Source organism: Pogona vitticeps, chromosome 5, assembly GCF_051106095.1.
Source record: "Pogona vitticeps strain Pit_001003342236 chromosome 5, PviZW2.1, whole genome shotgun sequence".
NCBI lineage: Eukaryota > Metazoa > Chordata > Lepidosauria > Squamata > Agamidae > Pogona > Pogona vitticeps.
In genome coordinates, this window is record NC_135787.1 from 176526582 (window position 1) to 176553245 (window position 26664).

A 26664-nucleotide genomic window follows, 5' to 3' on the forward strand; every position below is an offset into this window, starting at 1 on the left:
TGAAAGAAACATGATGCTGGCATTTGCAGTATCGGAAGTAGAATATTATCTTCAAATAGCAAGTGCGTATTATCAGCATTGCTCCATTTCCTCCTTCCCAACCCCTGCAAATGTTTTTCCCAAACATAAGTTCCATAGCCTTCCTGTAAATCAAGCATCCTATTTCATTTGCACCTATGAGGCCTTTATATGTTACTGGGCCTTGCCCCACGCCACTGCAGTCTCATCTGGAAACCCAAAATCATGTAAGTGGGGTAACTAAGTAAGTTGGTCTTGTTCTTAATTTGTTATTCCTCTTTTTTCATGATTGGATGACAATGGTGAGAAAGAACCATGGAAAGTAGGTCTAGGGAAGTAGACAGAACCAGCGTGGAAACGTATGGAATGTGGAGGAACAGAAAGGTTACTGATAGAAACCAAATTTTAAGACACCACGTTGATTTTGTCATGTATCTTCCCTTTTTGAAATTTTAAAGTTCCTGGGGTTTTTTTTTATTTCTTTATGAAAAAATGTGGTTATAAATTAAATTTCAAAACAATAAAATTCCTCTACAAAGGTGTGTGGTTTAACTTGTGCTGGACAAAGTCATGCATTGATCGAGGGTACCTTTTCATACCATCTGGTGCAATAATAATTTATTATGGGAAAATAGCAGCATGTCATTTAACATTGCAGCCAGAGAAATTGTTATGTGCATTTGTTCCCTCCATCTAGTGTAATAAAAAAAGCTTGTGCTTTACGATAATTATTACCCAGAAAATTAGCCCGTTTTACAACACAACATATACAGTTTGGATGTTAACAGCTGCCTGAATCCTTATTTAAGTATTCATGCATTGTTGTTGTTTAGTTGTTAAGTCATGTCCGACTCTTTGTGACCCCACGGACCAGAGCACGCATGGCCCTCCTGTCTTCCACTGCCTCCCGGAGTTGGGTCAAATTCATGTTGGTCGCTTCGATGACACTGTCCAACCATCTTGTCCTCTGTCATCCCCTTCTCCTCTTGCCCTCACACTTTCACAACATCAAGGTCTTTTCCAGGAATTCATGCATAGCTCCAAGCTAATAACATTCAACCATAAAAACCTTCTCATCTGCCCTGTAATTAAAAATGCCTATAAAACCCAGACCTCTTGTCACAGCCTCTGTCACCATGCTAGGCAATGCTAAGGAAAAGGCACAGTACAATATTGTGTGACAGAAAAGCAACTGAAGCAGCAGCTTACCAGATGGGGCAAGATGTTATGCTGAAGAGGAAAGCTGCTTCACAAAGTCACAGACTCTCATATTTATTTATTTAAAATGTTTTTAACCCACCTTTCTCCTTAAAATGGACCCAAGGTGGCTGATAACAATTAAAAACCGTATTTAAGCTAACAACGGTGGTTAAACAAGGCTAAAAGGGCCAAATGAATACAATACTAAAAAAACATAAGCAACACCAAAACACATTCAATGAATTAAGGTACAAAAATCCATTAAAAAAAAAAACCCACTCAGCACCCGTTCACTCAAGGAAAGCTTGTGCAGAAGATAAAGGTCTTCACCTGTTTATGGACGGACAGTGGATTTTTGCAAAGGAAGAAACATTGTGTTTCTCATAATGCAGCACATCACATGATGGGTGTGCATCAAGGAAAACAAGAATTGACTTTGTAACTAGAGGCAATTCGCTGCTGAGATTTACACTGTCCGTCCTATGCCAATGCACAAACAATAGTTATAAGATTCTAGCTGTTACTTCTAAAATATGTCCAATGATACATTCATAATGGTGTAAAACCAAAGTGTTCTTCTTCCTCCAGAACTATTATTTTGCATACCCATTTAACCAGCTGGCTGGAATCCTGTTGGACAACTGTGTGCCTTGCAGCTCAGATGACATGATCAATCATGGCCATTTCGGGCAAATTAAAAGTTTCCTATTCCCAATGCCCCAGTTCCAGGGCTTTTTCTTTCGTTCTTTTTTTAGGAGCAATCTTAGAAATCTCAAGTGAAAGCCTGGGGACGAGGTGTTGGACAAGGACTCAAGAGACCTGAGTTCAAATCCTAGCTCAGCCATAGAAACTTACTGTGGGTTGGTAACGGTAAACCACTCCTTGAACATCTCATACTTTGTAAGCCCTACCAGTATTGTCTTGAGCTAGATGTGACTTCATGGCACATTACAACAAAAAGATGCCCGAAGGAATGAGTGTTATCCTTATAAACAAGGCACTTCCCCCACATTTAAGATTTATGAGCAAGCAGAATGGGCTCTGTTATCAGGCAGAGTGAAGTAGCCACCTCCAGCAGTTGGTGCGGAGTCTTATGAGAGGGCAGCGGGTGGATTGGATGTTCATGTTGTTGTTTGTTGTTGTTGTCATTGTTGCTGTTGTTGCTGGTGGTGGTGATGGTGGTGGTAAGTGGGAAACTGCTTTCTGCCTCATGCGCTAAAATAACCTGGCTGGCTTGGGATGTTACGCACCTTGATTTGACTATGAGGGGAGCAGTGTCTGCTCTTTCTGGGTCAAGCAGCAAAATATCTGGGGCTGGCCCCATGGGCAACTAGCTCAAACACTGAGTTCCAAGCACCTTTGTGCTGTATAGCCGATACCACTCAGACAAGTCTATGCCGTGCTCACATGTGTTTCTATCCTCATTTCCAGAGCATTTCAAAATGGGAAAAGAGAAAACTTTGGTTGTTGTGGGTTTTTCGGGTTCATTGGCTGTGTTCTGAAGGTTTTTCTTCCTGACGTTTCACCAGTCTCTGTGGCCGGCATCTTCAGAGGACTGGAGTAGGAAATCTGTCCATGCTCTGTTGCTGTTTGTTGGATAGCTGAGTTTTTATAGCTGTGGGAACAGCTTTTGTCTTTTTTCAGGAGATAGGGTGATCAACATGTTTTTGTTGTGATAAGGGGGAGAGATTATCTGTCACTGTGATTGATGGGTGTCGTTAGCTGGTCTTTTTTGTGCAGTGATTCCTGGCCGTTGTGGCTGGATAGAGTTCGTTGACCTTCTGCAGGCTGTATTTTTCAGAATTCAGAAAACTTTTTTCAAAATTCTACATATTTTAAAACCAAGCCTGAAATAGGTGGGTTTAAGTCCTACTGGAAATGCTGGCAGGTCACTCCATGGTAAAGGTAAAGGTAAAGGTTCCCCTTGACAATTTTTGTCCAGTCGTGTTCAACTCTGGGGGCGGTGCTCATCCCCGTTTCCAAGCCATAGAGCCAGCGTTTGTCCGAAGACAATCTTCCGTGGTCACATGGCCAGTGTGACTTAGACACGGAATGCTGTTACCTTCCCACCGAAGTGGTCCCTATTTATCTACTTGCATTTGCATGCTTTCGAACCGCTAGGTTGGCGGGAGCTGGGACAAGCGACGGGAGCTCACACCGTCGCGTGGATGCGATCTTACGACTGCTTGGTCTTTTGACCCTGCAGCACAGAGGCTTCTGCGGTTTAGCCCGCAGCGCCACCACGTCCCTGCTGGTCACTCCATGGAACCGAGCTATATCTGGCCACTACCATATGCAGGGTGCCTGACTTTATGGCAATAGAGATAATTAAGAAATAATGTCAGTGGACTCAAATAATGTAGCAAGATAATGGTATCCTGCTGCTTCAGAAATGTTGAAGCAGAGTTCATTTATCAAGAATAAATGTGAAAGCAAAAGAAATGGATTTTTAAAGAGGAACCCACTTTTGATCCTTCTTTTTTTTCTTAACAGTGTTCAGCATTCTTTCTCATATAGACACTAAAAGGCATGGTAAACGTTTTGATGGTTTTGTCCAGCTGGTATGATTTTTTTTTCCCCACATCTTGTTTGTCTATTTCAAGAGCTCTGGATAAGTAGCATTATTGTCCAAAAATATAAAAATGCCTGGGAGGTACACTTCCATCAACCAAAGATTCACAAGTGAAATTAGAAAGAACAAGCAGGAATCCAAAATGCATTAGTCCTTACCTTCACCATGGAGATAACTTTTCTTCCCTTTAGAAGGGGTCAAACTTTCATTCCATTGCATTTTTCATTAGAATTTTACCAAAATCACGGCTTTTCTTTGCATGCAGGATGGACAGTACTTGAGGTTATTTTAAAAAGCAGAATGTAAAAAAATACCATAAAGGATGTGTCCATTCCAGTCAGGACGTCACTCTTAAAGGCCTGGTTTCAAATTCCTGGATATTTGGCCATGTTAGTGCTGCATTCGGCTTACTACCTCACTTTTTCTTCTCAGTTTAAACTCCTGTATAGCAGATTTGACATTGTATTTGCGAAGGCTTTCACGGCCGGGATCTAATGGTTGTTGTGGGTTTTTCGGGCTTCTTGGCCGTGTTCTGAAGGTGGTTTTTCCTAACGTTTCGCCAGTCTCTGTGGCCGGCATCTTCAGAGGACAGCAAACTGTGCTCTCGAGTAGTTTGGCTAGGGTGTGGAGTATTTATGGCTGTGAGATGGGATGATTAGTGTGTATTGTTGTGGGTGTATTGTTTTCTGTGGATGGGTGATTTGTGTGTTTTGTTGCGGTTGATGGTAGTGATCCCCTTGACCTTGTGGTTGGGTACAGTTCGTGACCTTTTGCATGCTGTATTTTTGAGAGCTGGGAGCCAAGTTTTGTTGAGTTTCAAACTTTCCGCTTTTTTGTTGAAGTTTTTTCTGGTGCTTGTGGATTTCAATGGCTTCCCCGTGCAGTCTGACATAATGATTGTGGTGTTGTCCAGTATTTCAGTATTTTGAAATAGAATTTCATGTCCAGTTTTGAACATGCCCTCTAGAGCCATATAATGGCTGCAGGAAAAGTCCATCACAGATTACAAGCCAATCTCCAGGCTTAGAAGGAAGGTACCTCAAAATGCCAGTTTCAGGGGAGTGGTGTCAGGAGACAGGGGTCTAGTCGTCTCGTGTGCTCCAAGAGGCATCTGGTGGTGCTGCTGTGCGATACAGGAAGCTGGACTAGATGGGCCCTTGGCCTGATCCAACAGGACTCTTTGTATGTTCTTATAATAAGAGGTATATGATGCACTCAGAATCAGAGCTGGTTACTAGTCCTGAATCTGATCACTGTGTTTTGGGGATGCGCGACTGTGGCCCTCCATATGGTTCTGGAATGCAATCCCCACAATTCTTCACTATTTCTTATACTGATTAAGACTCATGGATATTATAGGCAAAAAAACCCCCACATCTGGATGACCACAAACACCCATCTCTGCTAATTAAAGGAGGGAGGGAGGGGTGTTTCATAACATAAATACTGATACGGTCCGGTATCAATTAATATTGTAAATATTGCATGGTAAAATATATGGAGAATTCAACATCCAATCACACAATGAATGGAAGGGTACAAGGTTTTTACTATATGCAAACTGGCATGCAGCTTAGGATGCTGGAGGTGGGCTGAAACGACACACCTGTTGACCACCCAGGTGGAATGAAGAATGACTTCCCTTGCCTCACATCATGCAAACTCTACTGCAGTTTAAAATTACGCCTTGAGAGCACTACAGTGGTGCCTCGCTTAACGAGGATAATCTATTCCAGCGAAATCACTGTAGAATGAAATCCTCGTTAAGTGAAATAAAAAAGCCAATTGAAACGCATTGAAAACCCTTCAATGTGTTCCAATGGGATGAAAACTCACCGTCCAGTGAAGATCCTCCATAGGGGCGGCCATTTTCGCTGCCTGTAAAGCGAGGAATCTGTCCTAGAAAACAGCAGGGTGGGGCATTTTGTACACCCAGTGACCATTTTGAAACCCAACAATCAGCTGTTTTAGATTGTCGTAATGTAAAAATCGGTTCCTGAGGCAGGGAACCGATCATCATGAAGCGGATTTTTCCCATTTAAACCATCATTTTGCGATCGCTTTTGCGATCGCAAAAACCTAATCGTCAAGCGATTTCCTCATTAAGCAAGGCAATTGTTAAGCGAGGCACCACTGTACTTTAAACTGTGATGGGTCAAAGCGCAATGGTGATGACAGCTGCAGCAGCAGGGGCATGTTGGATAGCCAGGGAGACACCCCCTGCCATCACTGCTCCTGTCGACACACACCCTGGCCGCTACCATCCATCCACCCACCACAACAGCAATCCCCCGCAAGAGAACGAAGGGCAACCAATTACAGAGGAAGCCCTACTGCTGTCTCCCAAAGGTATAAGGCTGGTGGTCTCTCACTCTGGCCTGCCTTTGGGCAGCAGCACTTAAACATCCTCTCCTTAAATGCAACAAATCACCTTAGAACAGAGGGTGTGTATTTTATGTACGCTGGTTTGCCCATAATCCACAGTAAAAATCTTGGCTGTAGATTATGCCAACTGTGTAGTTTAGGCCTTTAACCTGGTCTTTGTAGGCAGATTAATCCAATCCTAAATGCAGTGATTCCAGAACTAGAGTATTCATGACACACAACTGTTTAATCTCTAGTTTTGAAAGTTCCAATGAAGCATAGACTCATTAAGTTGAGAGGGGCCTATAAGGCCATGGAGTCCCGTCCCCTGTTCAAGGCAGGAATACAACTCAAAGGGCATCTGCCAGGTGGTTGTCTAAATTTCTCTCGAATGCCTCCAGTGTTGGAGCACTCACCAGCTCTCGAGGCAACTGGTTCCATTGCTGTACTGCTCTAACAATTCAGAGGTTTTTCCTGATATTCAAACAAAATCTGGTTACCTGTAACTTGAGCCCATTATTGCACGTCCTGCACTCTGGAATGATCGAGAACAGATCCTGCCCCTCCTCTGTAGGACAGCCTTTCAAGTATATGAAAAGTGATATCACATCTCCCCTCAGTCTTCTTTTCTCAAGGCTAAACATGCCCAATTCTTTCAGACTTTCCTCATAATACTTGGTTTCCAGCCCCCTGATCATCCTTGTCACCCTTCTCTGAACTTATTCCAATTTCTTAGCATCCTTCTTGAAGCGCAGTGTCCAGAACTGGACACAGTACTCAAGATGAGGCTTAACCAATGCCAAATGAGGGAGAGTTAACCAGTAAACCCATTTACACCCAAGGTTGCACTGGTCAGTGAGTGGTTAATATCAGAAAGATGTGACCTAAAATCATCCTCAAAATGACTCACCACAGTCTAATTAGTTTCTGAACCCAAATGTGTGCGATTAAGCACAGTATTTGGATAAATTACTTTTTTGTAGTACAGTTCCCAGGATCTCTTAGCTAGCTGGAAGATATAGAGGACTGCAATTGCAAAAAGCAACTTTTCTAAACTCTGCTTAAGCAGAGTTTAGGGAACTCAGCAATGCTAGAGCAACTTGACAATGCATTATCTTTCTGCTAGTTCACACACAATGCTATAAACAACCCTGCTTATCCATCATTTACAGGAGACAAAATGATTTAGCAGTAGCACTTATGCTTACGAGAGATGATAATAATTTCAGAATCCACAATTCAATAGTCATCTGCAGTGATTAATTTTTTCAGCCTACCCACTTACATCAGCTACACCAGGTCAAATTAATGTCAGCCCCTGAGAAGCTAGGAAAGAGCGGCAGACACATTCAAAATGGACCATACTAAACATAATTTGAGATACCTTCTTGGCTCCTAAATGAAATGAGTCATGCACTAGTCTCTCTCTCTCTCTCTCTCTCTCTCTCTCTGTGTGTGTTCTATAATTCTGCAACTGTTGAAGGGTATATCAAGAAAAGATCAGGGCAGGTTAGAAGGGTGTACCCACTTTCCCTCACCCTTGGTTGGTCCTTTAAGACAGTGGTTCCCAACCTTTTTGGCACCATGGACCAGTTCAGCTTGTGGGGGGGCACGGGGGGCATCTGTGCCTGTGTGTATGCATGCAGAAGTACATCTGTGAGTGCATGTGGGGGGAGTGTGTGCATCTGTTCATGCACTGGGGGCATGCATGCATCCCTTCATGCATGTGGGGGGCATGCATGCGTTAGTCTGTCCATCCATCCGTCTGTGCAGGGGAACGGGATATCTATCTCCACAGCCTGGTCCTGCCAAGGCCACGGCCCAGTATTGGGCCGTGGACCAGGGTTTGGGGACCCCTGCTTTAAGACAAATCCTTTCCCTACTGCCTTGTTTATTTCAAGGGGACAGACACAATTATGTTCCAACAGGTATGTGGCAGTGTACAGGGATATGATAGTAAAGATTAAGCAAAGTGAATATGCGTGCATGTGTGTGTGTGTGTGTGTGTGTGTGTGTGAGTGAGTGTGCACGTGCGCGTGGGCATGTTACATATTTTGAGTACCTTTCAATGCAAAACTAAGGTATCACAAATAAATTCGAGAAAAGTAATGTTAAAAAAATACTGTATTGCATCTATAGGAAGCAAAAATTCATTTGCCAAGGATCTATAAAATCTAGAAATCCAATGATGATGATGATTTTGCCGTCAAGTCAATTGTCACTTATAGAGACCCTTTTCAGGATTTTCCATGTGGAGAATACTCAGAAGTGGCTTACTATTCTCTTCTTCTAGGGACGCTCTGGGACTCTGCAACTTGCCCAAGGCCACACAGGCTGGCTCTTCTTTCAGTGGGGCCCGTGGGGACCATAAGTGGTAAGTGGACCAGCTAGTTCGGGGGGGGGACACCAAAAGACCACCTGTGATTGCAATAGTCATATTCATCTCCCTTGTAAAATGAATATGAATACCCCATCTCTAATCCTTCTTTTCCTCTCTCAAATGTGACATTAATGAGGCTCTGTTCAATTTTAATTTGTTGCTGGAAAGCTTGATTCCTAAACTGTTTCCTTTATACTCAAAAATAATTTAAAAAATAAAGTTTGGTGAGGACCTTCTCAGCATGACACCACATACACTGAAAACCCTTTCCCAAAAGAAGCTGAACTAGTACTGGCATTATTATTTTTTATTTTATATTTTATTTAAAATATTTTTTACCCCGCCTTTCCCCTTAAAAAGGATCCAAGGCAGATTACATCCTTAAAAGACAATATTTAAAGCTAAAACCATTGAATATAAAGAGGCAGCTTACATCATTAGAAGATAATATGGGTTAGGTAACACATGGATTATATTCTGTATGTCTTGCTTCCACTTTTTTGCTTGATTCTTTGTCAGCAAGTGCCACAAAATTTTCTTACAAGTGCAGGAGCAGGTGATACCTTTCGTTGACCATTAAGAATATATTTTTAAAAAACAAACTTTTGATGGTCAATTATCTTCTTCAAGGATAGGCATCAAGTTCTTGTGGGCACTTCCAAACTCATGTGATGTTTTAAATGTCCCAAATTCAAATGGCTGATAGTAAAGAGCAGGGGTCTCCAAACTTTTCAGCGTGAGGGCCACATTTTCAAAGGAGTGTACGCATGTATGTGCGTCCACCTGCACCCCCGCCTGTGCATATGCCTGCCCACATGCATGCACACCCACACACACACACACCTGCACACACATTCACCAGGCCAGATAAAAGGGCAAGGCGGGTCAGATGTGGCCCACGGGCCGTAGTTTAGAGACCCCTGGTGTAGACGCCAGGTTAGCTTTTCAGATGGAAGCAGCTGTAGCATGCATGTTGGTTTTAAGCTCTTCTTTAGCTGGCAGTTTGTAATTTATGGCCCATCTCTAAAAAGAGAGGAGAGTCACAGGCAATGGGGCGGCTCCTTCTGCCTTTCTGCTTTTTTGAAACTCAGAGCTTCTCTTTAGAAAGAGGAGGGAAGGCTGCCTGGTTAACACGACCTGCCTCTAACAGAGATGGGATTAGGAATTTAGTTAAACCACCAGGAAAAGTCAATTTAAGCCAAATTAAAGCCAAATAAATAGTTTTACCTGATGGATGCTCTCTTTAGCATGCAGTACTGCATGCTAAAGGAGGAGAAGGGGGCGACAGAGGACAAGATGGTTGGACAGTGTAATCGAAGCAACCAACATGAATTTGACCGAATTCCGGGAGGCAGTGGAAGACAGGAGGGCCTGGCGTGCTCTGGTCCAAGGGGTCACGAAGAGTCGGACACGACTAAACGACTAAACAACAAACTGCTTGTTTGGTGTCCTGAGCCCATGATGTCTGAGAACTCATGTTGGTCTTCAGTTGATGCCCTGACTGACATTTTCTTAGATGTTGTTGTTGTTGTGTGCCCTTAGTCTTCAGGACATGGGGCCAACAGCTCTTAAAAAGAGAGGCCAGCAGTTTCAGCATTTGTTTTATAACTGGCCATTTTATTAATGCCTTGTTGGGTTTTATGGATTCATTTACAAGATTCCATGGATTTACTGATTCCATTGCTTTTTGCCCGATGCATGGAGAAAGGGAGGGAGGGAGATCTCAGTGCAGGGGCAGGGAGGGGAAAAATTGTGATGGGAACATGCTGAACATTCTGCCCTCTCTGGAAAAGAACACCCCAAACATTGTTTTTACTCAACGTGTCTGGAGTTATTTACACCATCTTCTGCACGGTCCTTTTCTCATGCTACCAAAACAGAAAAAGCGTCCCTGGAGTGAATGAGGAAGAGTGCAAAAAGCTAGGTGGCTGGGCTTTTTACAGCAGGGCAGAAAATTCTGGCTTTCAAAAAGCTTGCAAAGTTTTTTGCCTTTATGCCTTTACAAAAAGAAACATGGTGGTAATGATGGTGTTTAATTTCCCTTTGGAGAGGAACTGATATTCACCTTTTCGGTACTCGTTAACCCCTCTGTTTTGAACCTTTTAAACTCCTGTATTTGGCCTTGGAAACCGTTTCACCCTTTCCCCAGCATCATTTGGACAATCACAAATTGAAACTTGGCAAACGTCATTTTGGGGACTTCAACCAGCAGAATCACCAAGCCTTCATGGCCACTGGCAGACAGTTTTGTTAGGGGAATCTAGTTCTGTTGCCCAGATGTGCAAAGTAATTCAGAACTTACTATGCATAATACTAACAACAGCTGGCAGAAACTGGTACAACGGGTAGTGTAAACACCTTCCTCCCTGGTTCACAATTAGCTCATTATAAGCATTATCTCTGCAAAAGTATGATTCCCCCCCCCATGAGATACAATTCATTTTACTGACCTCAGAAAGTTGGAAGGCTGCGTGAACCTTGAGTTAGCTAGCTAGGATTGAACCCCGGGTTGAGAACACAGTTTTTGCTGCAGTACAGCAGTTTAACTACTGCTCCACGAGGTTGCAGCCTCAAAAACAAAGGGGTTACAAAATCATAAATATTCCTCTCCATGGAAATCTTTAGGATATATATTTTTTTCAATTTTCTGAACTTTTAATTGGAAATATTTATTCAGACTTGGGAGATCTTTGTTTTTGCAACTCATGGTAAAGGTCAAATGCCTTGGAGTACATGCAAGTTATTCTAGTTTGGAAATTCCCTGGAAATGTAATTACTTATGTCAGGACTCAAGAGTCTAAGATATTGTTATTCTATATTCTTTTTAAATAAGAGTTTTTGTCACTTTCTGAAATCAGTAATATGTGCAAATTTTCATTGCATGAACTTTGGGTGTCAAATCAAAGGAATCTAAGCTCTCAGAAGCACGAAATTGTTATATAACCATGACTTTTGATGTAAATTACTATAATTTATTTGTTTGTTTGTTTGTTTTACCCCGCCTTTCTCCTTAAAAAAGACCCAAGGTGACTTACATCGTTAAAAGACAATATTAAAGCTGACAACCATGATATTATATTAGACAAATATAATACAAAAATATATAATACAAAAAACAGAAGCAAAATCAGAACACATTTAAAGTAGTAAGGTACAACAATCTGTTTTGAAAACCCTATTCAGGCAGCCAGTCACTCAGGGAAAGCTTGCCTCAAGTGAAAGCTATCTGTCTGCCTATAGAAGGACAGCCTCTTGTGGGAGTGAGTTCCAAAGTCTGGGAGCAGCAACAGAGAAGACCCTCTCTTGTGTACTCACCAAACACACTTGTGAAGGGGGCTGAGAGAAAGGCCTTTCCTGGTGATCTTAACACTTGAGTAGACTCATAAAGGGAGATGCGGTCCTTGAGATAGTTTTGGCCCAAGCAATTCAGGGCTTTATAGGTTAGAACTAACACCTAGAATTCAGCCTGGAATTGGAGCGGCTGTAACAGAGAGGTTATGTGATTCCTGTAAGCAGCTCCAGAAATTTGGCTGTTGCGTTTTAGACCCACTGAAGTTTCCAGACACTTTCCACAGACAGCCCCAATTAGAGATCATTACAGTAATCCAACCAGTATGGAACTAAAGTATGTGTCACCATGGTCTGATCAGATCTCTCCAGTGATGGGCGTAGCTGGCGCACTTGTTTTAATCATGCAAAGGGACTCTGGGCCTAGTATTGTGCTCTGCAAGTTTAGGTTTAGATCATGAATTTGACAATTTGAAAAAAAGAACCCATTTGGGCTTAGGCAAATTTGGAAACCACACCGTTTAATTCAGAGGCAAATCTGAAACTTGGTTTGGAAATCTAAATCCTTAGACTACTGCTGAATATCAACCAAGGGTTATGTTTACACACACACACACACACACACACACACACACACACACACACACACACACACACACACACACACACACACACACACACACACACACACACACACACACACACCATGTGTCAGAACTGGATGGCATTTGTACACCCTGTAGCCACTTGGTATAAGATTTTAGGTGCTGTATTTCTGACAAGTACAGTGGTGCCTTGTTAGACGATTGCCTCACAGGACGAAAAACCCGCAAGACGATTGGTTTTCGCGATCACTATGGTGCCTCACAAGACTTTTTTTTTCTATGACTGTGCTTCGCAAGATGTTTTTTTTTAGATCAATGCTTCGTGAGACTTTTTTTTTTTAGACTGATGCTTCGCAAGACAATTGGAACGATGCATAGAGAACCTCGCAAGACAATTTTTTCACAAGACAACGATTTTCACGGAATGAATTAAAATCGTCTTGCAAGGCACCACTTACGTTTGGGAAGTTCTGTTCCACATGCCAATAAAATCTCTGTGTTTTAAAGAACTGACAACTTTTTCCTTTCTCAGTAGAAATGGATGAAGCTGGCAAAGATACTTGCCTATTCAACAGTAATCAAGTTGCCGAGTTTCAGAAGAAAAGCTGCAGAACATTTTGTGAAGAAGCAGCCTTTATAGTTTAGGGGCTTCGAAAGAACAATGTCTTTTATTTTCTATTGTTTCTTTTCTTTTGAAAATGGCATAAAGCATCGTTCGTTTAGTCGTTTAGTCGTGTCCGACTCTTCGTGACCCCATGGACCAGAGCACGCCAGGCCCTCCTATCTTCCACTGCCTCCCGGAGTTGGGTCAGATTCATGTTGGTTGCTTCGGTGACACTGTCCAGCCATCTTATCCTCGGTCGTCCCCTTCTCCTCTTGCCTTCGCACTTTCCCAACTTTAAGGTCTTTTCCACGGAGTCTTCCCTTCTCATGAGATGGCCAAAGTATTGGAGCCTCAGCTTCAGGATCTGTCCTTCCAGTGAGCACTCAGGGTTGATTTCCTTTAGAATTGATAGTTTTGTTCTCCTTGCAGTCCAGGGGACTCTCAAGAGCCTCCTCCAGCACCACAATTCAAAGGCATCAGTTCTTCGGCGGTCAGCTTTCTTTATGGTCCAGCTCTCACTTCCATACATCACTACAGGAAAAAACATAGCTTTGACTATGCGGACTTTTGTTGGCAAGGTGATATCTCTGCTTTTTAAGATGCTGTCAAGGTTTGTCATCGCTTTCCTCCCAAGAAGCAGGCGTCTTTTAATTTCGTGGCTGCTGTCTCCATCTGCAGTGATTATAGAGCCCAAGAAAGTAAAATCTGTCACTGCCTCCATATCTTCCCCTTCTATTTGCCAGGACATGATGGGGCCAGTGGCCATGATCTTAGTTTTTTTGATGTTGAGTTTCAGACCGTTTTTTGCACTCTCCTCTTTCACCCTCATTACAAGGTTCTTTAGTTCCTCCTCACTTTCTGCCATCAGAGTGGTATCATCTGCATATCGGAGGTTGTTGATATTTCTTCCAGCAATCTTAATTCCGGCTTGGGATTCCTCCAGTCCAGCCTTCCGCATGATGTATTCTGCATATAGATTAAATAAGCATGGGGACAATATACAGCCTTGTCGTACTCCTTTCCCAATTTTGAACCAGTCAGTTGTACCATATCCAGTTCTAACTGTTGCTTCCTGTCCCACATATAGGTTTCTCAGGAGATGGATAAGGTGGTCAGGCACGCCCATTTCTTTCAGGACTTGCCATAGTTTGCTGTGGTCCACACAGTCAAAGGCTTTTGCATAGTCAATGAAGCAGAAGTAGATATTTTTCTGGAACTCTCTGGCTTTCTCCATAATCTAGCGCATGTTAGCAATTTGGTCTCGAGTTCCTCTGCCCCTTCGGAAACCCGCTTGTACTTCTGGGAGTTCTCGGTCCACATATTGCTGAAGCCTACCTTGTAGGATTTTGAGCATAACCTTGCTGGCATAAAGCATAGAAGGTAAGAAATCTGCAACACTTCAGAATGATAAATGCAGCATTTTTTGAGGAAATGGGTGTTTCAAAATTGGAAGCAGGGGTTTGTTTCCTGTTGGCCACATTGAGGTGTGGGTTCCCACACACACACCTTTTGTATGAAAAAGTTATGTGTCAAATAATTTTCCATTTGACACATAATATATTTGACACCAAATATATTTCCCTGTATATTTGATAGCACAGAAACATCACCCCACAACACAGCATACAGAATTGTTTCCAAAAGGGCATGGGATGATCAACGTGCCTTATCTGGATACAAACCAAACTGAGGACCAGTGCAGATCTTTAATACAGAAGTGTAGCTACAAGGACTAAGGTGTTCATGGACACAACAGTCAACAGACTTTTTTTTATGTAATTGACATTGAAGTATTCTGAAATGCATTCAGACTGCAATGGATGATCCATGAAGAGCAGTCGTTCCCAATCTTGGGTAACCAGGTCAGCACAGCTGATGGTGAAGGCTTCTGGGAATTGCAGTCCAAGAAAACCTGGATTACCCAAGGTTGGGAGCCACTGATGTAGAGTATACAGAAGGACTGTGGCATGCATTGTTTTCCAAGTGAATACTCAATAACACACTCTCATAGATTCCACCATGTTTCCCTGAAAATAAGACAGGGTCTTATATTAATTTTTGCTCCAAAATATGCAGTAGGGCTTATTTTCAGGGGATGTCTTATTTTTTTCATGCACAACATTCTACATTTATTCAAAGACAGTCATGTCATCTTCTTCTGGTTGCTGCACAAGGATGGAGGGCGAGGTTTCACTTAACTTATTTTTAGGGTAGGGCTTATATTACGAGCATCCTGAAAAATCATACTAGGGCTTATTTTCAGGTTAGGTCTTATTTTTGGGAAAACAGGGTAGTATTTTCATATTATTGCTCTTTGAAGAGAGAATTAGCAAAAGGAGTCAAATATTATTTATTTATTTATTTATTTATTTATTTATTTATTTATTTATTTATTTATTTATTTATTTATTTATTTATTTATTTATTTATTTATTTATTTATTTATTTATTTATTTATTTAAATTTATACTCTCCCCATCTAGACCAAAGGTCTACTCTATTAAAAAAGCCTTGGAGCACATGATTTCAGCATCCCTCCCTCAAAGCACTGTGATTGGTGATCCCTGTAAACCCAACCTCTACCAGGAGAAGAAGGATCTGTCAATAACAAAAGTCTATCTCCCTTCTCTTCCTCACCCCTCTCCATGCCTTGTTGTTTTCTTCATATAGAAAGCTTATGAAGCAATCCACCAATTTGGGAGACACACTGCCTATGTCTTTGTGTTGCTCTGATTCAAAATTCCCATTAAATGGTCAAAACCATAAAGATTAGGATTTGATGCCCTTTAGAGGTGAGAGTGAAAGCCGCTGTGGTGTATTAAAAGTGTTGAACTAAGACTCAGGAGACCTGGGTTCAAATCTCATCTCAACTAGGGCAACTTACGATCATAAGCCATTCCTTGAACTTCTCACATATCTCAAAAACCCTATTAGAGTCATCTTAAGTCAGAATTGACTTGACAGCACATATCATAAAATGTCTGGAGGACCCACTCTTCAATTAGGACATCCCCCAAGCCTGTCTTGATCAGTCTTATGAACGTGGCTATGTGTCATATTGATACTGGGCATTTCCTCCAGTGGTTCTGCTCTTCCTCACTTTATTAGCCTTGGATTTTTCAAAATTCAGAGTACACACCCCCTGTTTGCAAACTGCAAACAGAAGACCATCTTCAGTAATTTACAAACGAGGATACAATAAGGATTTGGAAAACAATGCAAGGCATGGAGTTCCAGAACACAGAGAGGTCTTTCTCCCTTTTAGTAGTAGAACTAAACAGTCAGGAAAACAGAAAGAAGCTCTTCTTCATACAGTACATTATTAGCTTGTGAAATCTACACTGGGTTAGACATTGACTATAAAAGCAAACTAGAGAGAGCCATAGAGGATATGTGATGGTTATCAGGGCTACATGGAGCTTGCCGGTATGGAGGAACAAAGCCTCTGAACGCTAGCTACTGGAGAGTAACAGTGGAAGAGTCTTTTAAGGAGTACAGGCTTACCACTGGCTTTCCATTGAACACTGGGGAAGAGAAACATATTCTACATAGCTTCTCCTATGCTGAGAAATTTCAGGAATTATGGATCTTCAGAATCTGTTGACCTTCAAAATGAGTCCCAACTCCACTGTCAAGTCTGCCCTGTCTTCTACAGTGGGGTCTCTACTTAAGAACTTAATCCGTATTGGAAGGTGGTTCTCAAGTTGAAAAGTTCTTATGTTGAATCTGCATTTCCCATAGGAATGCATTGAAAACCATTTAATCCGTATCTGCCTTTTTTCCGTCCATAGAAACTACAGTGGAACCTCTACTTAAGAACTTAATCCGTTTTGGAATGGTGTTCTTAAGTTGAAACATTCTTAAGCTGAAGCAAAATTTCCCATAGGAATGGACTGAAAACCAATTAATCTGTTCTGGCTGTTTTTTTGTTGTTGTTGTTATGTAGAGGTGCGTTCGTACATTGAAGCATTAGTTCCCATAGGAACTAATGCAAAGCTGGTTAATACGTACTCTACCACTAGGGGGAGAATTTTTTTTTAACCTAAGATGACCTTAAAAAAAGAGCAGGAAAGGTTTTTTTTTCCTGTTCTTATCTTGGATTTCTGTTCTCAAGTAGAAACAAAATTTAGCAAATGGAGCTGTTCTTAAGTTGGATTGTTCTTAAGTAGAGACGTTCTTAAGTAGAGACCCCACTGTACTCCATTTAACATTTACATGTAACTGCTGGGAGGCTGAAGCTGGTTTCTACCAGTGACTGGATCCTGTTACATATCTATGCTAGCTTTAATATTGCCTTTTAATGATGTATGCTGCCTCTTTATTGTTCTTAGCTTGAAATATTGTCTTTTAACAATACTAACCATCATTGTATACTCATTGTTTTCAACTTTAAATATTGTCTTTCAGTTCTGTAACCCACCTTGGGTCCTTTTCAAGGAGAAAGGCAGGGTAAAATATTTTAAATAAATAAATAAGTAAATCAGCATAAACTTCAGCAACAAATTGCTGTAAGTTAAGAAGTCTAAGTAGACATTTGCTATCGCACAGGAAGTCACTTGACCCCCTTCTTAAGGGAAGGCGGTCTGCTGTGGAAATTTAGTCTGACAGAGTTGTGCAAGCAGGTGTAACCGATAGGATTCTGGCCATCACGTATAGGTGACATACTCAGCTCTATTTCTCCTTGATACTCAAGCTGATTTATGTAGTTTTATTCCTGAGGTCTCTGTCTGCGGTCTCCAGTGGACTGGATTAGTAAACCAAAGGTGAATCCAGGCAAGATGGATTTCTTTGCAGGAAATGATTTTAGCGTTGACAGTGTGGTGAAAATTTTTGTCCTAGCTGAGGTTTATACCTCTTCCAGAGGGACCAGTACTAAATCAATCATTTGATCAATTTGGATCCAGGTCTCTGTTTCAACTGCTTCTCCAATTAAAATATTAACTTCTTTTTTTACATGGGGCTGCCTTGAGATTGGTTCAGAAATTGCAGAATCAATTGATTACTGGTTTATCTTCACAGAATCCATGGAGTCAAAATTGACTGTAAAGCACCAATTTTGTACAATCTTCATTTGTTTCTATGTGTTTCCAGTCGAGATTCAGTGTACTTTTATCTGCCTTTAAAAGCCTTTTATGAACTGCCGCTGAGACGCTTGGAGCAGTGTCTTATCCCCTATAAGCTTCTACTGTGTACAGAAAATTGCTTGACAATCTTCCTGTCTAAAGACCTGCTTATTTTGACAAGCTTTATGTAGCAAATGGTGTTTACTTGTTTTGATCTCTATTTGACATTATCTGTTTTTCTCCATTACAAAGATTCATTGTGACCTCCAAACTGGACGGGTGGAAGAAGAGGAGATTGTTCTTGTTGGTGACCTCCAAACACTCAGCCAAAGGTATGTAGGTTAAGACATTTCCTTTTATTTTTTAACAGTATCACTCAGAATATCCCAGATTGGTCACTGGCAATGCTGGTTGAGGAATTCTGAGACTTGTAATGCAAAAAAGTAACTTTTTCAAGCTCCTCTCAATACTTGGGCAGGGTCCCACACTGCACACAGGACTCTCCACAAGAATAGTTGTATGGACATAGCGCTCCGTTCACACCTCCCACAAACATAAGCCAAAATCTTGTTGCTTAGCATTGTAAATTACACTAGAGTAGGCCCATTGAATCAATGGAGCTTTGGTGAGTTAACTCCTTTGAAAGTCCCATTGATTCAAATGGACCTACTCTAACTCTAACTTATTTTAGCACAGTAATACGCAGAATATGCTGATTTGAATCAACAGAATGTATGAAGGATTTCGCTCACTAATTCCTCATTGATTCAATGGGCCTTCTGTAGTGTGATTTACTATGTTAAGCAATGGGATTTTGGCTAGCAGAATACCTGTGTACTCAAGGTACAAGTCTAGTAATGATGTTCCTCACACTCACTCACTCTGTATGAGGGTTACTGTCTTTCATTGTTGTAAACTTTCATTGACTGCATTTTGTTTTCTTTGCTATGAGAATCATTGTTACTGAAACTGGATGGTAGGTAGTATAATCTTTCAAGAAACAACCATTGGCCAGAAGCCTGTTCCCTAAATTACACATGTGTAAATGTGATGTTGTCACCAGCAGAGGGAGACAGTTGGTAATTAAATTATTCCTGTGTACAATGAGTCTCACTGCACACAACCCTGTGCTAGCTCAATGGAAGCAAGAACTCTTTAATTATTTATTGCTGAATGATGTTACTGGAAGGGAGAGTTTTTTTTAATAATCAGAACGTTCCTGCTTCCATCCTGGGGATAGCATGGCTCAGGCACAATGAAACCCATTGCATGTAAGTTGGAGAAGCAATGGGACAGAAGCAGGTCTCTCAAAAATCTCCTCCTATAATTGATGTCAACAGTCTTGTGCAGGTATAGTTTATGGAACGTAGTTTTGGCCAGTGCATATTAATAGTCTCTAAGAGTTCAATTTGAAAGGACTGTTGCTTCAGAACATGGGATGGAGTCCAGTTAGCTCAGTTTGATGAAATGTTTTCCATAAGTGTGTAGCAAGGAGACAGTAATTCTCTCTCCTCTCTGCAGCCATCAGCCTACATTCTCCAATTGACTGTAAATAGTTGGGAACAGATTTGGGTGCAGGATAAAGGAAGAGGGACCTGTCGTGTGAGCAAAAGCCATGAGATTCTTCTGGTCAGAAATGCTTTTATCTGACAATGACCATCTAGTCTAGTATTCTTTGTAAGGATCCAAGGATCCAGAGCTCATCTTCCACCAATCCACCAGATTGTGTTGGACAATTTCTCCATTGCTGTTCTAGGACACACATACACACCTCTCCTGGGGAAATCATCTTCACTCATAGTAGGCTGAGTACAGCCTAGAAAACAACAAAACTATTCCCTACAATACCCACACATTGCAGAGAAAGCTCGGTAATGGTAGGGAAGATTTCTTTGAAGGCCATTTATTGTCCATGACTGATCGTCTCATTGAGGAACCCCGGGGTTTTCCAAGATAACAGTCTGCAAACCAACCAGCTAGTAATTCCATGTTTTACTGGCACCTATTGTTTTACATTCAGCTGAAAATTAAACCACAAACTTACTTGACCCGATAATTGAGCTTGGAGAAGCAGAATATTATGCAAAAACAAAGGATGAAGCAAATAGCATCCATCAAAATAAAGGAAACGCGATATAGATTCTGTTTGCTAGAAAAGCACAGATACAAGTTAATAGTTCACAAAATCGTAGGACTGGAATGGATCCCTTGGGGGGGGGGAGGAGACGATAGTTTATTGGTGGAGTGCATGCTTTGCATATATATGTTTTCCTAATGAAGCTGAGAAAGAATTCTGTCAGAAATCCTGTAAAGACTCTGCCAGTCCAACAAGGCCAGGGATGGGGTTCCAATGTGGTCCTCCAGCACCCCTGATTTTGATTTTTTTTCCAAGAGAAAAAAAATTGATTTTATTTATTTATTAAGTAGTTCGAAACACTCCTTGGGCTCACTAACACATGATGAGGATTTTGCCATGTTTTGAGGAGTCCTCAGCACTTTTGTCCCTATCCCATCCTGATTCTTTAAAAAAAAGAGAGAGAGACCTTGTCCTCTAAAATGGGCGTGCAGAAGCCTCTGACCTCCAGAAACAGCCCATTTCTGATTGAGACAATATTGAACTAGAGGGACTAGCGTTGTCCATCTGTATAAAAAGTTTATTTTACTAGGAACGCGGGACCCACAGGGAATTGGTTCCAAGCCCCACTGCCCATAGATGTCAAAAAGTGTGGCTATAGATACACTATACTGTATATATCTATAGCATAGTCCAGCGATGGTGAACCACGGCTGTTATGCAGAGCCCTCTCTGTGGGCACGGTAGCCATAAGTCGCCATTGAGAAATACTTACCCATCCTCTGATTCTGGATTTCAGCACTCCACTCTGCTGGTCCAGTGGTCCAGAGGAGGGGTGCAATGGTGGCCATTACAAGTCTAGCCCGACGGGCGATTGGAGGACCAGTAAGCATTTCTCTGTTAATACCACCCTGGGGGAGAAAAAAAAACAAGCATTTAACCCTTGCAGTGCAGGGACAATTGATTTTTTCCCCTAAACTATAACCTCAGTATTCAGATTTAATTGTAGCATTAGCACTTTGAAATAAAAGTTGGTTTGGGCACTCAGGCTCAAAAAAGGTTTGCCATCACTGGCATAGTCCATGAGTCCCTCCAGTGGCCAAGTCTTGTAATATACTTTGGAAATACAGATTTCTGGGGTGGGGGTTGTTGTTTAGTCGTTAAATCGTGTCCAACAGAGCATGCCAGGCCCTCCTGTCTTCCACCAGGAGTTGGGTCAAATTCATGCTTCAATGACAGTGTCCTGGGGGGGTAGGTCTTATTTAATATTTTTAGGCAGTGGATAAGTGAAACTGTTGGTACTGATCCTGCAGATATCACAGTCCTACTGCATATTTTAATTTAATCCCGTTTGTGATACTGTGGCAAAATACACAGTCAAGTCTCAGGTTCAAAGCCAGACATCTACACATTAAAAGATCTCACTTAGCCAAGACAGGAGGCACCTTTGAGGACTGTGTTCACCTAGAGCAGAGATGTAAATGCAATGTGGTGATTGTGTTTGACTACAGAGCTTTGGCTGAAATCTGCACTCTACCATGAAGCTCGCTAGAGGCCCATGGGACAGCCTCGTTCTCTCAGCCAGGTCTACCTCACAGGACAGTTCTGAGGATGAAAACGGGAAGAAAGACCATTTATCCCATCTTGCATTCCTTGGAGGACGGACGGACGGACAGACAGACCAAATGCTAAGAAAATAGTGAAATGATTTATTATCAGGCAACTCCATGTGTGCAGTCTTGCTGCCCTTTCTAATATTTTTAAGACCACTGAATGCAAAACCTCACAAAGCTTTTTGAATTTCTCAGGCATCTGGATATACTTTCATCCCAACATTTGCAACATGCTGTTCTCAGATGCTATATAAAATTACTCGTAAGTAGAAGAAACTGACCCTTGATCTTAGTGATGTGCCGTTATGCATAAGAACCAGGGAGAGCTGTTCATCACAGTCTGCTTGCTGAACTTTTCTGCCCTGCTTTTACTCATGTCAAACATAAGGGTGGTGTGTGAAATTAACAACGAGTTAAGATCCATTAAAAATTAGGAATCTTGGTATTTCAAGACAATCAGGCATGATGAAATAATCAGTCCCCATCGGACTGAAGGATAATAATCAAAATATAAGTGACCTTTAATTTCTTATGCCAACCATTAATAAATCAACAATATAATCAACTAATATGTCCCTGGGGCAGATTAGGTCCAATTCCAGCCTAGGTTTGGTTCTCAAGATTCCTCAAAACATACTGCAAAACATTTATCTTAAGTGGATGAACTCTAAACTTCATAAGAGGTGTAGGGATTGATGTCTGGGAAATTCATTGTCAAACAAGGTACTTTTCTGTATTGTTGCTACCTGGCCTTAATGTTCATTGCTAGGATAAATTAAAACAAACAACAAAATAAACAGGAAAATAAGGGGGGAAAACATTCTCATGAAAATATAAGCAGTTTTTCATCTTAGGAAGTGGGTTTATTCAGCCTTGTATTGTGTGGAGAAAAAGAAAAGAGGATATGACTTTCCTCCTTCCTCTGCATTTTGGAACTTGAGGCCATTCAATGAAATTGATTGGCAGAAGATGCAATACAAACAAAGGAGAGTACATCTTCACACAAGAAAAAGTTAATTTGCAGATATTACCAGCATACAACTTGGTGATAACCTTTAAAGGAGGACTGGCAGGTATATGGAGGATAAATCTCTCCTATGTTGATTTTAATCCTTTGAATGTGGATCTTTATGTAGCCAAATCAACACCTCCTATGCACAGCTGGGAGTTAGCAGCAGGTAGGAGAAGAGGGAGTTAGCAGAAGTATGACAACTGAAAAGGGGATATCTTTTTTAAAAAGTTGCTCTAGAATGTTGGCTGAGCCTTATGGAGCGATGGTTAAATTGAAGTACTGCAGTGAATACTCTGCTCACAACCTGAGTTCAATCCCAGGCTCAAGTACAGTATCTGGCTTGATGTTGACTCAGCCTTCCATCCTTCCCAGGTCAGTAAATTGAGTTCCCAGCTTGCTGGGTGGAGGCAATGTGTAGCAGGCATAATTAAACTGTAAACCACCCAGAGAGAGCTTTAAGCACTATAGGGCAGTATATAAGCAGCACAGTTTATTGGATGGACAATAATGGGAAACAGAGAAGCAGGAGGGAATAGAATGCATTGGACTGAATAAGGACAAGACTCAGTGAATTTTAAACAGTGGCACTCCACAATGCAACAGTCAGTATATTCTGTTGGAGTTCTCATTTGCCATTAGCAGTAGAATACCAAATACAAGATAGACTGACTCCCTAAAGGAAGCCACGGGCTTCAGTTTACAAGAGCTGAACAGGGCAGTTAAGGACAGGAACATTTTGGAGATGGCTCATTCATAGGGTCACCATGTTGGAAGGGACTTGACAGCACAGATCAATCAACAACACTTTTATAATGGTTAGATGAAAATTTCCACATTCGAAAGTGCTATGGTACTGAATAATACAATGTTAGTGATAGGGGCTTCAATACTGTTTGGCCCTGGAGGAAGTAGCTTGCTGAAGATGATGGGCTTTGAGTCTGATCCAGGATTGCTTTCATGTTCTGAATGACTGGTTCAGTTAATTTCAGAAGTCTGCTTTCTACAAAAAAATAGTTTCATGATTTAAAAGACAAAAGGGTTGAGCTTTGCTCCAAAGTTTCCTTCCCCCTGATCATGTGAGGAGCTTAATTTTACTTATTTGATGGCCAAAAAAAATGCATTCTGCACATAGGCTGCCATTAGTTTAGGGATGAATATTGCACCAAGACCTAATATTCAAAAGGGCAGCATGTGGGCTGTGCAGAATTCTCAAGACTTCCACATATGTTCAACTAGGGAAGAAAACAACAGGAATTAATGCTGAATTTACCAAGGTCCATCAACATTCTAGAATTAATTTCATTTTGGGCATCAACCAAACATTATGGCTCAGACTCCTCACATATAAGGCCTGCAAATCACAGCCTTCCTTTCTGGTTATATTTGACACTCAGATCCATACAGCCTCAAGGGAGATCAAGGCTTTATGCAGCCAGCACAGCTAATAGAGCGAAGAGAGATCCATCCCATCTGACAGCCACTCCAAAACCTGGTGTCCTCCAAATGGGTGACTGTAACTCACATTACATCAGCTGGCTGGGGATGATGGGTTTTACAGTCAACACGTCTGAAAGGTATCTGCTTGGAGTAAGCTGCTCTGGCAGTCCACAGAAGTTTATGCTAAATATAATAATATAATCTTAGGACTGCAAAGCTGGAAGGGATCTTATGGATCATAAAGTCGGGCCCTTGTCAAGGAAGCACAGTGAGGAATCAAAATCCTAACCTCTTGCCCCAGGATACCTAATTTAAAGGTGCCACAGGACTCTGTTGTGTTTGTCTAAGACTGTTAAAAACCATCAGCATTCCTGTGACACCGAATCTGATAAGTCAATGTTATGGTTTCTAATGGAGTATTCCCTACCTTGAAACCCCTGAAAAGGGTCACCATAAGTCAGAATTGACTTAACGGCACATGATGATGATGACTTTATTACATACGTGAAGAAGAACCAAATGAAGGGTGAAGCTGCTTGGACCACATCCCCCATCAAATGAAAATGTCTTCACAACTCCTTCATTGTAACTGCCATTGGAAATGGCAAATCTACACATACTCATGATAAACTGTGAACAATCCTGCCAGTTCTATGCTCCCCCACCCACCGTCGTGCCCAAACTCCTGGTGTTTTCTTTCCTTTCATTGCCGGTCTGTTTCAACTGTATTCCAAAATAACATTTGCATGCTGCCTGCTCGATCACCTCTTTTCACGCCACTTTATGCTACAGGAGAAGAACCTGTGGATTTTGTATGGAGCTGGGAAGATGAGACACCATATCTGTCTGACAGTGTCTCCCCCCCCCCCCCCGATACACACACAAAACCACACACGAGATCTCCCCATCTCCCAATGGATGGAGATACCATACCTCCCTCCCTCCCTCCCTCTCTCTCTCACACACACACACCAGAGAGAGAGAGAGAGAGAGAGCATAAAGATCTCCCCATCCCCGGACGGTTCCCCTCTCCAACTTGCCAACAAAGGACCTGTGGCCACCGAGAGGCTGCTCGTCTCCGCTTCCCGGGAAACGCCGGGAGAACTTCTCCTTCCTCTTCCTCCTTCCCCCCCCCTCCTTCCCCAGCTGTCCCGCCTGCCCGGCCGAAGCCCCCTCCCCGGAATTCTGCGACTCCTCCTCCCCTCCCCTCGCCTCCCTCCCGACGGGGACAGAGCCCTTCCTCGCCCGCCCGCCCGCCCGCCGGGAGAGGCTGCCCACCGTCCGGACCATTCCTCCGATAGAGCCCCTCGCAGGCGCCCGCGCTCCGCTGCCATTGGCCCGCCCGCTTACCGGGGCCCGCCGGGCACAAAAGGCGCTGCTTTAAAAAAAAAAAGGAAAGAAGAAAGAAACCCTCAGTAACACCCCCCCCCCAAAAAAAAAACCCCGAAGCTTCTCCGCCAGCATCCCGACGAGCCCTCCGCACTCTCTTGAGGGTGACTCTTGAGAGAGACAGGTGTCCGTCGGGCCGTCCTTCCCCCCATTCAGGGTCTCTGTTTTCTCTTTCTTCCCCCCCCCCCCGTTTCCTTCCTTCCTTTGTTTCTTAAGGACTGGAGCCTTTTTTTCCCCCTCCCCTTTTCTAAAAATGCCTCTCCACTCTCAGAGCCCAGAGGATGGCCCCCATCCGGGAGCAAGACGGTGGAATATAAGCCTCTCGTTGCCCGGGAGCGGAGCCATGCCTTAGACGCCCGCCTCCTCTCCGCTTGCCGGACGCCTCTCGTCGCCCTCGGAGCGGCCATGAGTTTCCCCCAAGAGGACGGGGTGGGCAGCTTGTGCCACAAGGCGCTGCAGATCATCTCCGAGCTGTGCCTGGGCGGGAAAGTGGAACTGGAGAAATGCTCGGGCATCTTCCCGCTGGAGACCAGCAGCCAAGGTATAAGCAGCCCAGGTAGAGTCGCTCCTTCCGGGCTCTCCCGGGCGCCGTCGAGGGTGGATTTGGTTGTGTGTGTGTTTGTTTGTTTTTCCCCTCCTCTCTCTCTCTCTCTCTCTCCGGCTCGGGTCCGTGTGGTGGCGGCGATCCTTTTGCCTCTGCCTGGCTTCCCGAGGAAGGCGGGAGGACTAGGCACGAGAAGGCGCGGGGGCGCGGGTGGAGAGTAGACACGCGTCTCCGCGAGTCACGGTAGCCGCGGCAAAGCGGGGTTGAGTGGGCGTCCGGGAAATTCAACTTCCCCTTCTTGCTTCCTGGGCCTTTCCTTTTCAAAGTTGTCTGGGAGGAAAGACGAGGCGGGCAAAAGAAGGACCGGCAAGAGGTTTGGGACTCCTCTTCCCATACGCCCCGGGCACTGGCCCTGCTTGGATCGGGGCGGTGGGATTTGTAGTCCGGAGCACTTAGAAGGGGGCAAGGGCAGAACCAACCGGAGCAGCATTATCTTGGGAC

At 42.8% G+C, this 26664-nt stretch overlaps 1 protein-coding gene and 2 long non-coding RNA genes across 3 annotated transcripts in view; 2 read left to right on the forward strand and 1 right to left on the reverse strand.

Moving 5' to 3' along the window:
• LOC144583130 (uncharacterized) lies at positions 1 to 21768 on the forward strand. Its single transcript, XR_013536742.1, has 3 exons — positions 1 to 245; positions 18347 to 18426; positions 21680 to 21768. It is a non-coding gene; the product is annotated as an uncharacterized LOC144583130 (long non-coding RNA).
• Positions 1 to 25359, reverse strand: part of LOC140707287 (uncharacterized) — a 29036-nt gene extending 3677 nt beyond the window's left edge. Inside the window, exons 1-2 of the long non-coding RNA XR_012087216.2 lie at positions 20944 to 25359; positions 10985 to 11103 (exon numbers count right to left, since the gene is read on the reverse strand). This is a non-coding gene — a long non-coding RNA (uncharacterized LOC140707287). The remainder of the gene's footprint in view (positions 1 to 10984; positions 11104 to 20943) is intronic.
• A 399-nt stretch (positions 25360 to 25758) lies between these two features.
• The window catches only part of SYT10 (synaptotagmin 10), a 49790-nt gene continuing 48884 nt past the window's right edge, over positions 25759 to 26664 (forward strand). Inside the window, exon 1 of the mRNA XM_072999938.2 lies at positions 25759 to 26160. Coding sequence (XP_072856039.1) covers positions 26025 to 26160 — 136 coding nt within the window. The 5' untranslated portion in view covers positions 25759 to 26024. The remainder of the gene's footprint in view (positions 26161 to 26664) is intronic.